The sequence below is a fragment of the Bos javanicus genome, chromosome 19 (assembly GCF_032452875.1).
Source record: "Bos javanicus breed banteng chromosome 19, ARS-OSU_banteng_1.0, whole genome shotgun sequence".
NCBI classification, from domain to species: domain Eukaryota; kingdom Metazoa; phylum Chordata; class Mammalia; order Artiodactyla; family Bovidae; genus Bos; species Bos javanicus.
Genome location: NC_083886.1, coordinates 39,466,630 through 39,482,311, shown reverse-complemented (window position 1 = coordinate 39,482,311; position 15,682 = coordinate 39,466,630). Strand labels below are relative to the sequence as shown.

At 41.0% G+C, this 15,682-nt stretch overlaps 1 protein-coding gene across 1 annotated transcript in view; it reads right to left on the bottom strand.

Annotated features, from left to right (window-relative positions):
- The window catches only part of SKAP1 (src kinase associated phosphoprotein 1), a 301,998-nt gene extending 286,725 nt beyond the window's left edge, over positions 1-15,273 (bottom strand). The window contains exon 1 of the mRNA XM_061391504.1: positions 14,865-15,273. Within this exon, the coding sequence (XP_061247488.1) occupies positions 14,865-14,913 (49 nt within the window). The 5' untranslated portion in view covers positions 14,914-15,273. The remainder of the gene's footprint in view (positions 1-14,864) is intronic.
- Positions 15,274-15,682: the final 409 nt, after the last annotated feature.

Here is a 15,682-nt window from a genome sequence, read left to right as displayed (position 1 = left end):
CATGCATAAGTGTTATCATATAATAGTTGTCTTTCTCCGACTTACTTAGTACAATAATCTCTAAGTCCATTCATGTTGCTGCAAATGGCAATATTTTATTATTTTAAAATATTTATTTATTTGGCTGCACCAGGTCTTAGTTGCAGCATGTGAGATCTTGTTCCCCGACCAGGGATTGAATTTGGGTCCCCTGCATTGGGAGCTCAGAGTCTTAGCCACTGGACCACCAGGGAAGTCCCTATTTCATTATTTTTATGGCTGAGTAATGTGATATATATACATATCACATCTTCTTTATCCATCCAACTGTCAGTGGACAGTTTAGTTGCTTCTATCTCTTGGCTATTATAAATTGTGCTGTTATGAACACTGGGTTGTATCAGTTCAGTTCAGTCGCTCAGTCGTGTCCGACTCTTTGCAACCCCATGAATCACAGCACGCCAGGCCTCCCTGTCCATCACCATCTCCCAGAGTTCACTCAAACTCACGTCCATCGAGTCGGTGATGCCATCCAGCCATCTCATCCTCTGTCGTCCCCTTCTCCTCCTGCCCTCAATCCCTCCCAGCATCAGAGTCTTTTCCAATGAGTCAGTTCTTCACATGAGGTGGCCAAAGTACTGGAGTTTCAGCTTTAGCATCAGTCCTTCCAAAGAGCACCCAGGGCTGATATCCTTTAGAATGGACTGGTTGGATTTCCTTGCAGTCCAAGGGACTCTCAAGAGTCTTCTCCAACACCACGGTTCAAAAGCATCCATTCTTCAGTGCTCAGCTTTCTTCACAGTCCAACTCTCGCATCCATACATGACCACAGGAAAAACCACAGCCTTGACTAGACGGATCTTTGTTGGCAAAGTAATGTCTCTGCTTTTCAATATGCTATCTAGGTTGGTCATAACTTTGCTTCCAAGGAGTAAGCATCTTTTCATTTCATGGCTGCAGTCACCATCTGCAGTGATTTTGGAGCCCCCAAAAATAAAGTCTGACACTGTTTCCACTGTTTCCCCATCTATTTTCCATGAAGTGATGGAACCAGATGCCACGATCTTCGTTTTCTGAATGTTGAGCTTTAAGCCAACTTTTTCACTTTCTCCTCTTTCACTTTCATCATGAGGCTTTTGAGTTCCTCTTCACTTTCTGCCATAAGGGTGGTGTCATCTGCATATCTGAGGTTATTGATATTTCTCCCGGCAATCTTGATTCTAGCTTGTGCTTCTTCCAGCCCAGCATTTCTCATGATGTACTCTGCATATGTTAAATAACCAAGGTGACAATAGACAGCCTTGATGTACTCCTTTTCCTGTTTGGAACCAGTCTGTTCCGTGGCCAGTTCTAACCTTTGCTTCCTGACCTGCATACAGGTTTCTCAAGGGCAGGTCAGGTGGTCTGGTATTCCCATCTCTTTCAGAATTTTCCACAGTTTACTGTGATCCACACAGTCAAAGGCTCTGGCATAGTCAATAAAGCAGAAATAGATGTTTTTCTGGAACTTGCGTATATCTTCTCAAATCAGAGCTTTCGTCTTATCTAGATATATGCCTCGGAATGGGACTGCTGGATCATATGGCAGTTCTATTTTTAGTTTCTTAAGGAGCCTCTGTATTGTTTCCCACAGTGACCACACCAATTTACCTTCCCACCTACAATGTAGGAAGGTTCCCTTTTTCCACACTCTCTCCTGTATTTATTGTAGACTTTTTAGTGATAGACATTCTAACTGCTGTGAGGTGATAGCTCACTGTAGTTTTGATTTGCATTTCTCTAATAATTAGCGGGCTTTCCTGGTGGCTCAGCAGTAAACAATACACTTGCCAATGCAGGAGACACAGGTTTGATCCCTGGATTGGGAAGATCCCATGGAGAAGGAAATGGCAACCCACTCCAGTTTATTCTTGCCTGGGAAATCCCATGGACAGAGGACCCTGGTGGGCTACAGTCCATGGGGTCGCAAAGAGTTGGACACAACTTAGAGACTAAACAACAACAACAATAATTAGCGATATTGACCATCATTTCATGTGCCTCTTGGCCGTCTGGATGTCTTTGGAGAAATGCCTGTTTAGTTCTTCTGCCCATTTTTCAATTGGGTTGTTTGTTTTTTTGACATTGAGTTGTATGAGCTGTTTGTATATTTTGGAAATTAAGTCCTTGTTGATCACATAATTTGCAAATATTTTCTCCCAGTCTATAGGCTGTCTTTTTGTTTTGTTTATGGTTTCCTTTGCTGTGCAAATGCTAAGTTTGATTAGGACCCATTTGTTTTTGCTTTTATTTCTATTGCTTTGGGAGACTGAACTAAGAAAACATTGCTGCAATTGCAGGCTCATGCAACTGCTGAGCCTGTGTGCTGCAACCACTGAAGCTTCAGTTGGTTCAGTGGTTGCAGCACACAGGCTCAGCAGTTGCAGAAAATGTTCTGCCTATACTCTCTCCTAGGAGTCCTATGATGTCATGCCTTATATTTAAGTCTTTAAGCCATTTTGAGTTTGTGTGTGTGTGTATGTGAGGGAGTATTCTAACTTTATTGATTTACATGAGGCTGCCAGCTTTCCCAACACCACTTGCTGAAGAGATTGTCTTTTCTCCAATGTACAGTCTTGCCTCATTAGTTAAAGATTAATTGACCATAAGTAGTATGTGTTTATTTCTGGGCTCTCTATTCTGTTCCGTTGATCTATATGTCTGTTTTTGTGCCAAGACCACACTGTTTTAATTACTGTAGCTTTGAGTATTGTCTGAAGTTTGGGAAGGTCTATGCCTCCAGCTTTGTTCTTCTTCCCTCAGGATTGCTTTGGAAATTCTGGGTCTTTTATGATTCCATATACATTTGGATTATTTGTTCTAATTGTGTGAAAAATGTCATGGATAGTTTGACAGGGATTGCACTGAATCTGTATGTTGCTTTGGGTAGCATGGCCATTTTAACAATATTAATTCTTCCAATCAAAGGTCATGGGATGTCTTTCCATTTCTTTGAATAATTTTCAATTTCCTTTACCCATGTGGTATAGTTCTTAGCACATAGGTCTTTCGCCTCCTTGATTAGGTTTATTAGGTATTTTTTGTACACAATTTTTTTAATTCATTAAAAATTTTTTTTGGTTGCACCGGGTCTGCATTGCTGTGCATGGGCTTTCTCTAGTTGCTTCTCATTGTGGTGGCCTCTCCTGTTGTAGAGCATAGGCTCCAGGTATGCGGGCTTCAGTGGTTGCAGCACGCAGGCTCAGCAGCGGCAGTGTGTGGCTCTAGGACACAGAGGCCTCAGTAGTTAGAGCACACAGGCTCAGTATTTGCAGCTCATGGGCCCTGGAATGCATGGGCTTTAGAAGTTGTGGCTCACAGGCTCTAGGGTGTGGGCTCAGAAGTTACAGAGCATGGGCTTAGGTGCTCATGTGGAATCTTCCTGAACCAGGGATTGAACTCGTGTCCTCTGCACTGGCAGGCAGATTCCTATCCACTGCACCACCAGGGAAGTCCCTGGACACAGTATTAAATGCAATTGTTCTTCACTTTCTCATAGTTCATTGTTAGTATAAAGAAATGCAAAAGATTTCTGTATATTAATCTTGTAACCCACAACCTTGCTGAATTCATTTATTATTCCAATAGTTTTAGTGTGGAGTCTTTAGGATCTTCTATATATAATATCATCTCATATGCATATAATGACAATTTTGCCTCTTCCCTTCCAATTTGGACACCTATTTTTTCTTTTCTTTTCTGATTGCTGTGGCTAGGTCAAGTAATCTATATTCTTTTATGTTGTACAAATATTCTACAGTAAAAATGTATTCATAAGTTATTTTTGTAATTAAAAAATATATGGACCATAACACCTACCAGAATACCTAAAAATAAAGAATACAACATCAAGAGTTTGTGAGGAAATGGAGTAACTGTAATTCTCATATACTGTTGGTGGGAGTGTAAAAGAGGTTATAATCACTTTGGGAAACTGGTTTCCAATAAAATTAATTGTATTTATACCATAAGACTGGAGAAGGAAATGGCAACCCACTCCAGTGTTCTTGCCTGGAGAACCTCAGGGACGGGGGAGCCTGGTGGGCTGCCGTCTATGGGGTCGCACAGAATTGGACACGACTGAAGCGACTTAGCAGCAGCAGCATTCCATAAGACCCAGTAATTCCACTCCTAGATCTTTATTCAGGAGAAATGAGTGTTTATGTTACAAAAAAAGTTATACAAGAATTCTCATAGCAGCTATAATCATAGTAACCCAAAACTGAACAATTCAATTGTTCATCAGAAGAAAAATGAATAAGCAAACAACGGAATACTCACACAATGGATTACTACTTAGCAAAAGGATAGATAAATGATACACAGAACAACATGGATGAATCTCAAAAATATTATATTGAGGACAGACACAAAAGAGATCATACTGATTTATGAAATTCCAGAACTGGAAAGGAACTTTATTGGGAGATGGAAGTGTTTATGTCTTGATGTGAGTTGTAGTCACACAGGTGTATACATATATGAAAGTCATTCAGTTGTAACACTTAACGCTAGTGCATTTTATATACATTAATCACATCTTAATAAAGTACTGGGAAGGAAGAAAAGAAGAGGGAGGGATCAATGGATGAAGAGGCTCACACAAAGTGCTATCAAAAAGGAAAATTTATTTTAAAGGGAGGGTGATTTTAAGGAAATTTATTACAATGCAGTAAAGAGAGATTGTCTATAACTTTCTAAGTTCCCAGGACACTTCTCATATTTGATTTATAATATACAGTACCTTAATTAATTCCAACTTAACTATCACATTGGTGTATGTATAAATATGTGCCATTGGATACATCTTAGCAAAGCTCCTATTATGTGAATAAAAATTTTATTTCCCCCATAACATACTAATATCAGAATATCAACAATGTTAGACGGAGATCCTAGATGAAATTTAAGTAATTCATAAATAATTTTATCAAAGCCATAAGCTTTCAGGAAAGCTTGCTCTCTGGATACTAACACCACTCTGTTTCTGAGCCTACATCTGTCCTATCTTCCATGTAAAAACTGGATAGTAAAATTAAACAGTGGAACTCAAAGACTCCAAACCTGAAAAGCCATCTGTTAGAATCACCTAACCTATAATGCAGCACTGGTAAACCAGAAAAAGCAAGCAGTGAACTTGGAAACACAGGGGAAATAAATATGAATAAATGTAGCAGAAATTATAGGATTTCTGTACAGTGTAATGGTTCATAATGTGAAAAATTAGATCTATTATAGTTATGTCAATATGTTAAGATTCTCTGATGATGGTAGAACTTGAAATTTATCTTATTTTTCCTATATTTAAAGTGATTAAAAATTGTTTAAGTATTACACTTATATAATGAGTTAAAAACGTTATTCTCTTAACAGCATTAGAATTCCTCTTAGGAAGAGAATCACCATTGTTTGGCAAAGTAACCTGTTTCCTTCTGTGTGTGGGTGTTAGTGGGAGCCTAAACCAATAAACAGACAGTGAAACCACCTTTCTGTGTGGCAAGAGAAAAAAACCTTTTTTTTGTTTGTTTTGCTCCAGACAGGATACAGGGAGAAAGTGCCAGTGAGAAAGCGTAAGGCTGAGAACTACATCAGGTGAAAGGCCAGAGGGCATTGTCTCATGACTGGATTGGCAAAAGGGAGTTCAGGAACAGGAATGCCTAATATTCAATATGAAATCTTTTGCATAACTGCCATGGAAACCCTTCCTCCCTCTCCCTGTACCCCCTGACTCTGCAGTGATGTTTTTGACACTCACAGGGACTTCATGTGGACAGGACTTTGTGGAAATTGAAGACAAGGATATATGTCACGGCCATAGTTTCTCAACCCTGGCCCTACTGACATTTGGGGCTTGATAATTCTTTGCTGTAGGGCTATCCAATGCATTGTAGGAAGTTGAACAGCATCACTGGCCTCTACCCATTAGCTACCAATAGCACGTTCCCTAGTTGTGACAACAACAACAAAAATGTCTCCAAGTGTTGCCAAATGCCCCCTGAGGGACAAAACCACCCCATTTGGGAACCATGGAAGCAGGGGAACCTGGAAGGAAAGGTAACCTTGAGAATGCACACCCCTTGAGAATTCTTCAGATTTTGAGGAGATATTTGGGTTCCCACAATGAGGAATAGATCTTGCCTAGAGTTCTGAACTCCCTCATAGCTCAGTCGGTAAAGAGTCTGACTTCTGTGCAGGAGACCTGCGTTCAATACCTGGGTCGGGAAGATCTCCTGGAGACAGAAATGAAAACCCACTCCAGTATTCTTGCTTGGAGAATACCATGGACAGAGGAGCCTGGCAGGCCTCAGTCTATGAGGTCGCAAGAGTTGGACACGACTGAGCGACTAAACACACACAGCACAGAGTTCAAAAGGCCTGGGCAGCCCAGCTAACATCTAGGACATACCCATAATGAAACTAAAATATTTCTACCAATTAAAAAAATTCTGTTTATTAAAATAAAAAGGGAGAAGGGAAAGATTGAACCTTTTTTTTCAACTGAGAAATAATGCAAAAATACTATTTACAGAAACACACATGCGTACAAAGCATTCTATGTAACAAGGTAAGGAACACATGTCTTTCTTAAGTTAGCAAGGAAGCTAACTTCCTCTTTCCTTCCTCCAAAAAGTTCTGATCTAAGGAAGGAAATGAAGAACATCCTGAAAGAACCCCTACAAACCTCCTCTAATTTGGAGGAGCAAGGATGACCCACTGACCCAAGCAAAAGGCCTATAAGTTTTCCTGTGGTGAAGCAGTTGCAGGAAGAGAGATCAACAGGACTTCCTCAAAGAAAAAAACTTTTTTTAAAATTTTATTTACCAAACATATGGTGTATAATACATTCTAGATATTATTCTAACTTCTTTTCAAATATTTAGTCCTTTATTTCTCATAAATTCAATGAGATAGGAACTTCTCTCGTGGTCCAGTGGCTAAGACTGTGCTCCCAATGCATTCGATCCCTAATCAGGGAACTAGATCCCACATGCTGCAACTAAGAGTTTGCATACAATTAAGAGTTGACATGAAATTAAAAGACGCTTACTCCTTGGAAGGGAAGTTATGACCAACCTAGATAGCATATTGTAAAGCAGAGACGTTACTTTGCCAACAAATGTCCGTCTAGTCAAGGCTATGGTTTTTCCTGTGGTCACGTATGGATGTGAGAGTTGGACTGTGAAGAAGGCTGAGCACTGAAGAATTGATGCTTTTGAACTGTGGTGTTGGAGAAGACTCTTGAGAGTCCCTTGGACTGCAAGGAGATCCAACCAGTCCATTCTGAAGGAGATCGGCCCTGGGATTTCTTTGGAAGGAATGATGCTAAAGCTGAAACTCCAGTACTTTGGCCACCTTATGCGAAGAGCTGACTCATTGGAAAAGACTCAGATGCTGGGAGGGATTGAGGGCAGGAGGAGAAGGGGGCGACAGAGGATGAGATGGCTGGATGGCATCACTGACTCAATGGACATGAGTCTGAGTGAACTCCAGGAGTTGGTGACGGACAGGGAGGCCTGGCATGCTGCGATTCATGGGGTTGCAAAGAGTCGGACACGACTGAGGAACTGAACTGAACTGAACTGAAGAGTTGGCATGGGCTTCCCTGATGGCTCAGATGGTGAGCACTGAATAGATGCTTTCTGACTGTGGTGCTGGAGAAGACTCTTGAGAGTCCCTTTGTCAGCAAGGAGATCAAACCAGTCAATCCTAAAAGGAAATCAACCTTGAATATTTATTGGAAGGACTGATGCTGAAGCTGAAGCTCCAATCCTTTGGCCACCTGATCAGAACAGCTGACTCACTGGAAAAGACCCTGATGCTAGGAAAGAGTGAAGGCAAGAGGACAAGGGGACGACAGAGGACAAGATGGTTGGATGGCATCACCAATTCAATGGGCATGAGTCTGAGCAAACTGCAGGAGATGGTGAAGGACAGGAAAGCCTGGCATGCTGCAGTCCATGGGGTCGCACAGAGTCAGACATGACTGAGAAACTGAACCAAACAACAAAACTTACCACAAAGAAAATATACAGGATCTATGAGAAAATATTAACCTTCAAAAAGAAAAATATCTTGAAGAACTACAGAAAATGTCTCCTCTGAAGTAGCCTTATTATTAAAGAACAGAAATGTTTAAAATTTTTCTATTCATATTTCCAACAACATCCAAAATGTCATTATGTCTATAAGCCAGATTTACAGATGTAATGAAAACAAAACAATGAATGGTGTGGAAAGAACACATAGAAATTTTTTTTAAATAAATAAATGCTGAATTTAAAACTACAATCAAATCAGTGACAGATGAGACAATAAAAGAGATGAAAGACAGAGAATAAATTGGGGCCCAATATATTTACAATATAAACCCTAGTGTAACAGAATAAAAGCACTGACAATAGAAAAAACTTTCTCATGTTAAAGACCTTAAGACTATAGATCAAAAGGGTTCACTACATATCAGGCAAAAATAATCAAAAAGTCTAACTTTGAAATTATCCAGTGACATTTTTGAGAGCAAAGAAAAATATCCTATAAACATGCAGGCAGGCAGTGGGAGGGATGGGTTATAAAATAAATATATCAGGCTGGCATCAGACTTCTCCTCCACAAAATTGAAGACCAGGAGATACGGGTAAAACTTTGAGAGGTTAAGTTGAGAGGAAGGGAAAGGAATGGATCCTAGAACCTCATTCCCACAGCTAAGTTTATATGAAACTAGATAGACACATACTCAAACTCAGAGGCACTCAGCAAGTGTAGTATCAAAGTCCCCTTCCTGAAAAATCCACTCAGCATCACAGTCGCAATCGTCATCTACTAGGGCTTTCTGTACTATCCAATACAGCAGCCTCTGTGGCTACTGAGTAGCTGAAATGTAGCTAGCATAATTGAGGAACAGATTTGCTTTGGTTTTATTTAATTTTAGATAATTTAAATAGCTACATGTGGCCATGGTTACCCTTCCAGCAAAGTCTAAATATCTAAGAGATAAAGAGCTCAAGAATGAAAAAGCCATGGTACAAAAAGTATGCAATAAACAAGTTAAACAAAAATATCATTGTATTTCATTAAATATAAACTATCCAAAATATCATTATAGCTATGGTTTTAAATATTATGCAAATATCAAAAGAATTCTTATAACCTAATATACACAATAAAAACATTAATAATTCTGAATCTAAAATCTCAGATTATATAAGCCATGTCACATTTCACATTGGAGGAAAGAGTAGAAGATACTGTTTCATTCTTAACATTGCTAATCAAAGGGACATGGTTCATTTTGTTTGTTTTTTTTTTAGCTATAAGGGTAAAATTATCTGGAATAAAACCAGGATGTATAACTTTAAAATCACTCAAAAGGAAAAAAAAAAAGAAAGTGAGTGATCTAAGAAGATGCTCAGGTGACCATAGCAAGTGAAAAACAGTAAGTGGAAAAATCAGTATACAAAACTATACACACAATATGTCCCAACTTTTAAAGTCTGTACAAAAGATGGCGGGTTTGCGGTGAGTAGCAGCCCAGATGACTATAATTGCCTATCCCTCAGCCAGATCCAGTGCATAAAAATGAAGAAACACATGATCTAGTACTGAAAACCAGATTAGAAGAAAAAAGTGAACACTTAGAGCAAGGACCCATGATAGAACAACTCAGTAAAATGTTCTTTACTACTAAGCACCATTGGTATCCTCGTGGACAGTATCACAGACGTCGTAGGACACTGAATCCTCCAAAAGACAGATGCTATTGATGTTTTCAGGAATCAAAGAAGAATGTTACCCTGGATCTCATTTGCCTTTTGAGAAGATACAATTGGGTGTATTCACTAATATGTTATATAGTAAAATAATAATAAAACATCTTTTCATATTAAAAAAAATAAAGTCTGTACAAATAATAAAAACTGAAAAATATGCATGGAAATTTAACAGTTGTTGACTATGGGTGACTGTTTTCTAAATCTTCTACGTGAGCAATACTATTTTTATAACCAAAAAATTTAGCATAAAAAAGAAATAAGGGACTTCTCTGGTGGTTCAGGGGTTAAGAATCTGCCTTCCAATACAGGGGATGGGGGTTCAATCCGTGGCTAGGGAACTAAGATCCCACGTGCAGCAGGACAACTAAGCCTGTGCCCCACAGCTAGAGAGCCTGAGCATCACAAATGAAGGGCTCACACAGCCAAAAAAAAAATTAGTTAAAAAAAAAGAAAGAAATAGAAGTATGGTCACATACGTTTCAGAATTTAGCCAAACAATACCGCCATTTATCCAGAAGACAACCCAGTATTAAGAAATTAAGCAAAAAAGACTGTGAGCAGCCAATGTATAAGTCACAAAGTACGGACCTAAAGTTTGGGTACCATGTTCATCAAGACAGACCTTCGTATTTTTTTTTACACATACCTTAATTCCAATGAACTTAATTATCTAATGTTTCTAGAGCATTGGGGATACAGATACACTGAGAACAGTACAAAGTGATAGGCCTGGTCTAACTGTAGGAAACAATGACAAAAATTAAAGTATAAAACACACACATTCACAAAGCAGTCCAGTGGCAATTATGGCAAAAAAAGGTCTCTAAATAACTTAATATATCTCTATAAGGTATGATAATTGATATTCACCGTAACAACTCCGAGTTAAAAGTGTTCAGAGGAGGTCCTCTTGAATGCAGACTGTTTGGCTGAGGAAGTGTGAGAAGTTTCTATAGAATCTGAGAAAAAATTTGATCACCAATGTTTATAATAAAAATAATGTTTAAAGAGAACATCTTCAGCTATCCAGCACAACTCACTCCTGCGAGTTCCACAGAGTTGGAATTTTACTATATTGAAAAAGATTTTATGGTTGGTTACATCGACCAATACAAAACTGGAGAACAACCTGGAATGAAATGATTAATGACTTCTTTCCAAGGAAGTTTAAAACAAGTAACTATAGGCATGTCAAAATCAGCATTAATGCAACAATTGCTACTAAATGCAGCTGAATTGTGGATGTTATTTTGGCTCTAATCCATGTTTGAGCAGGATTTAGGTACCTTGTAGATACTTATTACCTATTAAACTCAGTAAGCTCCATTCCATCACACAGGACAAATTATGAACCAAAGAAATATTTATTCTATTTCCTTTACACCTGCCTCTTGTGCTGCTGACTTCAAAAGTGATACTAGAAAGACAAGGAAGAACTGATTACGTTTGTATCTGTGAAACAAAGACTATGCAAACTGTCAGCACGCCATTGTTTTTGTTTTCAGTGTGGTTATCACAGTGCAAAAACAAAATGATAACTTCTACTCCTGAAGCCTGATTATTTGAAAATAGACCTGAATATTTCCTCCTCTTTCAATAAGGCAGTAAATGTCCTTCACTTTACTTATCTATAAGGTACTTATTCGCTGAAATAGACTAGTTACTATTTCTATATGAGAACCTGACAGAATCTGAGGAAGATGGTTCCTGAGTTACTCTAGAAATCTCTCACTGCTTTAATATTTGCCCAAAATCCAAGAAAGCATTAAAAAAGGGGGAGGGGGGAATCCCCACCTTCCACACATCTCTAGTACTAAAAACAAAAAAGCATAATCACAATACTGGTTCATGGTCCTTTGGAACTCTGACCTCTCCAAGCTTCTATTTGTCCTTTGTTCCTTTTCCTTTTAAATAGTCTTACTGGTTGTTTTATCCTGATTACAAAAGTAATGCATGGTCATTGTCACGGTTCAAACAACATGAAGATGTATGAAATAAAAGTAATAACCTCTCTCTCCCCAACCTTCTCTTTCCCCTCCCTAGAGAACCAATTTGGGAGCTTGGTGTGTATTCTTTCTTACTCCTTCTTAGGCTTACACAAATATATATCAAATATGGGGTATTTTTTTGGGGGGGGTTGTTTTCAAACAAAAATGGTATGTTATTTATACTGCTGTGCATCTTGCTTTTTAGTCTCAAAAATACGTTATCAACACTTCCTAAGCCAATATATAAAGATCCACCTCACCCTTTTTAATGGTTACAAAATATTCAGTAAGATGGATGATTCCACAAGATATCATCGCCTGACTTCTCCCAACTCATGGGCACTTACTATGCATCCTGGTACATATACTTCGGGCTTCCCAGGTGACTCAGACTCCACCTGCCAATGCAGGAGAAGCAGGTTTGATCCCTGAGTCAGGAAGATCCCCTGGAGAAGGAAATGGCAACCCACTCCAGTATTCTGGAGCCTGAGGAGCTATACGGTCCATAGAGTTGAACACAACTTAGCCACTAAAACAAACAAACAAAAATATATACTTCATGTTCTTTACTTTCATTAACACAGATTCCTAGGAGTGGAGTTTCTTGGTCAAATGTTTAAAATTTTATCCTTAAACAAAATTAATTTTAGACCTTCAGCATTTCTGTTCCCTTCATTATGCAAAATCCGGCATAAACCTTTCATAATGCTTTGCATTTCTTATTTTTCAAAGCACACCCATTATGTCAAAAAACGCCCCTGTCATTTATGCTCTTGTAGTTATAAATAAATAAATGCTAAAGTTACGGCTGTGATGGCCAGCACTAAATCACTGTGCAAATGCTTATGCCTTGGTTTATGAAAGTAGTAATTCATTGTGGGAACTCCACCCCCACAGCCTGTGGCAGCACTCTCACCCTACGACTCCCTCCACTGAGTAACAATATAGAGATCAGGACCTATGTATTTTCTCATTGTCAGCAGTTAACCTTAAAAAGTGTGTGTGGGGGTGGGTAGGGGAAGACAAACAGCAACAGATGATAAATTGGTAGCCATTACGGGTTTCTAATATTTACAAACTGTTTGTAGTACAGTGAATAATTCTGTTGGTCTACAACAGAGAGTGTGTTCCATAAAAAACAAAACCTACAACCAATATGTTGCTATGATTACACAAACCTTTCAAAAGTATATTCTTCAAACATTTTTCAATAGAATTATTGGTTGAATTCCACGTTCACATTTTTTTCTCTACTTCAGATTCAGGCTCTAATTACACACTTTAAAAAAAGGGGGCTTTAAAGTAATACATTAACCAACATAGCTCCTTAGAATTTAATCTTGGATTGTTCTATATATTCCAAAGACCTGAGCACCAAGAGAGATTGTTAAGACACAGCAAGTTTGATACAGAAGTATGTGACATGCAATTAATCTCCATTCATACTCTGCTCTACTTGTCAGCAAACAAAGGTTCTGCTTTAGGAGGAGATCTGAAGACTTCAATTAAAAACAGTCAGCTAACAAGAAAATAATCTAAACTAAAGGAAGGTGGCAGGTGCAGAAATGAGTTGTTTACCAAAGTGTCAGTTTTGAACAATAAAGAACTGCACATCAAAAATGCTGAAGGAGTGGATGTCATTGTAAGCCTCTGAAAATAAAAAGGAATTTTCTATCAAGGCTGTAAACAAAATGTAAGTATAGTTCAACTAGTTTGTAAAACAGGTTTCCTCTCAACAAATGACAGATATCAATAAAAAGAATCTGTTTATATCTTCAACTGCAAGGCAGAATGAAACTTTTTGCCACAGTTCCTTCTCTCCTGGAAACCACAGTACAGACTCTCTTTATATTTGGAATTATTGAGCCAACAGCAGACGGAAAGGCTGGATTCCTTCTAGACATCCAGATGATGCTCTTTTACCCCACAAATACTTTTCTATTCTGAAAATTTAGATTTACTCAGGTAGCAAGCAAAATAAATTTTGGAAACTTCACCTCATAAGAAATACGTAGTTGACAGCTTTTATGGAAGCAACCCAGAACGGAAACAGCACTACAAACAGACTGAAAAGACTTGCCAAATATTTGATTAGGAGGCATTTATACCAAGATAACATGGTAATGGAGATATAAAACCAATTAAACTGAGAGAAACTGAAGAGAAAAAAAAATACTGCTTGCCAAAAGTATGACCTGCCGAAAACAGGCCATCTGTTAAGTATGTGTCAAAAATGTCACCTCGATGCCAAAAGGCTTAATTCTGAGCAGTTTCCCCCTGGGACCCTTATGCAAACACAGATTCCAGGTCCCCATCCTTCCAGGAAGGTCGGTTACAGGAAAAGCAAATTATTAATACCTTTTCACCAGGAAAAGTGGGAGGCAAGCAGATCTTGTCCATTAGCAAAAAGTGTCTCTGGAGTGTTACAGCGGGATGTGTTGTTAGTGAGTATGGCCTTAACTCTTACAAGGACTGATGGGCTCTATGGTTTGAGGGTGAACACACCACAGTGGGGCACTTCTAGAAAGGCAGGAGATGTAACACTGGGATCCGGCCACCCAGGGGCAAGAGGGAGTCTGCGGGCGGGTGAAGGGGGCCTGAGGTCTGGATGTCCAGGCCTTGGCCCACAGGAGCCCATGAGCCCTAACAGCTCCGTGAGACCGTGGGGAGCTCTAAGAGCGAAGGTTAGGGTTCCCTGTGAAGGGACAGAGTCAGGGCTGGAGAGGGGCCAGCGCGTAACCCACAGACGCAGGGCGTCCTGAAGAGAAAGGGACAGGTTGAAGGCCAGCTACGGCGGCCCGGGGACCTTGAACCCGGCCAGAACTTGCTGAGAAGCCGGGAGGTTAAGTGGGAGGTGGAAACGCCTCGAGGAACAAGAAAATGTGTTACTAGGAGTGAAAGGGACCCCTGAGCGAGGGGTGAACAGCTGGCTCTGCAGAGTCAGGGCTCCGGCAGCAGCCTCGAGCTTCTACAAGGCGGGAGGGAGCCGACGGGGAAGGCCGGGGAGCCGCTGGCGTCTCGGCTGCTGCCGGCTCGGCACGTGCGACTCCCGGCGGGCTCGGCGGCGCCCGGGCCAGCGGGGCGTTACCTTCCAGGAGCCAACGGATCTCCTCGGGGAGGGCGGCGGCGGCCTGCATGTGGCGGGCGGCGGGAGAGGGCCGGACGGGCGGACTGGCGGGCGGGCGGCTGCGGCGGCACCTGGCCCTCAGTCGCCGGCGCCGCGGGGCCGAGCCGCAGGGCGGGGCGCGCTCAGGAAGCGGCGCGCGGCGGGCGGGGCGCCTGGGCGGCGGCGACACCTGTGAGCGGGGCCCGCGCCCCTGCTCCCGCGCCCCAGGGAGGAGGTGCCCGCCCCGCGGCCCCCATTCCCTGTCAAAACAAAGACGCGACGCGACTCCAGGCACCTCGCCCCCGGGAGCTCCCCATTCTAAGCTCCGGACCGCAGGCCTCGCCGGCAGGTGGAGAAGCCACCGGGGCCGAAATGAGGCGCGAGGAGGCGGAATCCGAGGACAGGGTCAGTCCCCGCCAAGCCGGGCCGCAGTCATTCCCGGCCCAGTTCGCGAATCCAAGCCCGGAAAACCAGGGCAGAACCGTTGGTCAGGCAAACCAGGGCTGTTGGAGGGAATGATCATAAGTCCCAATAAATAATCTCAAGTCACCAACTTCAGGGAGAATCAAAGCAGTCCCGCTGCACTGGAAACAGAGAGGCAAAGTATCCCTTCCTTCCCTAAGGCTAAAAGGATGAGAGGAAAAAGAAGCGGTAACCCAGAGAGAAAGCTAAAGGAGAGGAACATCCAGCTCTTTCCCTGTAAGAGTTTAAAAGGCAGGAAAGTAAAGGACAAGATAACAAAAGTGGGCTTCCTTCTCATTCAGAGTATGTAGGTGTCAGGTGTCCTAGCTGTGATATCC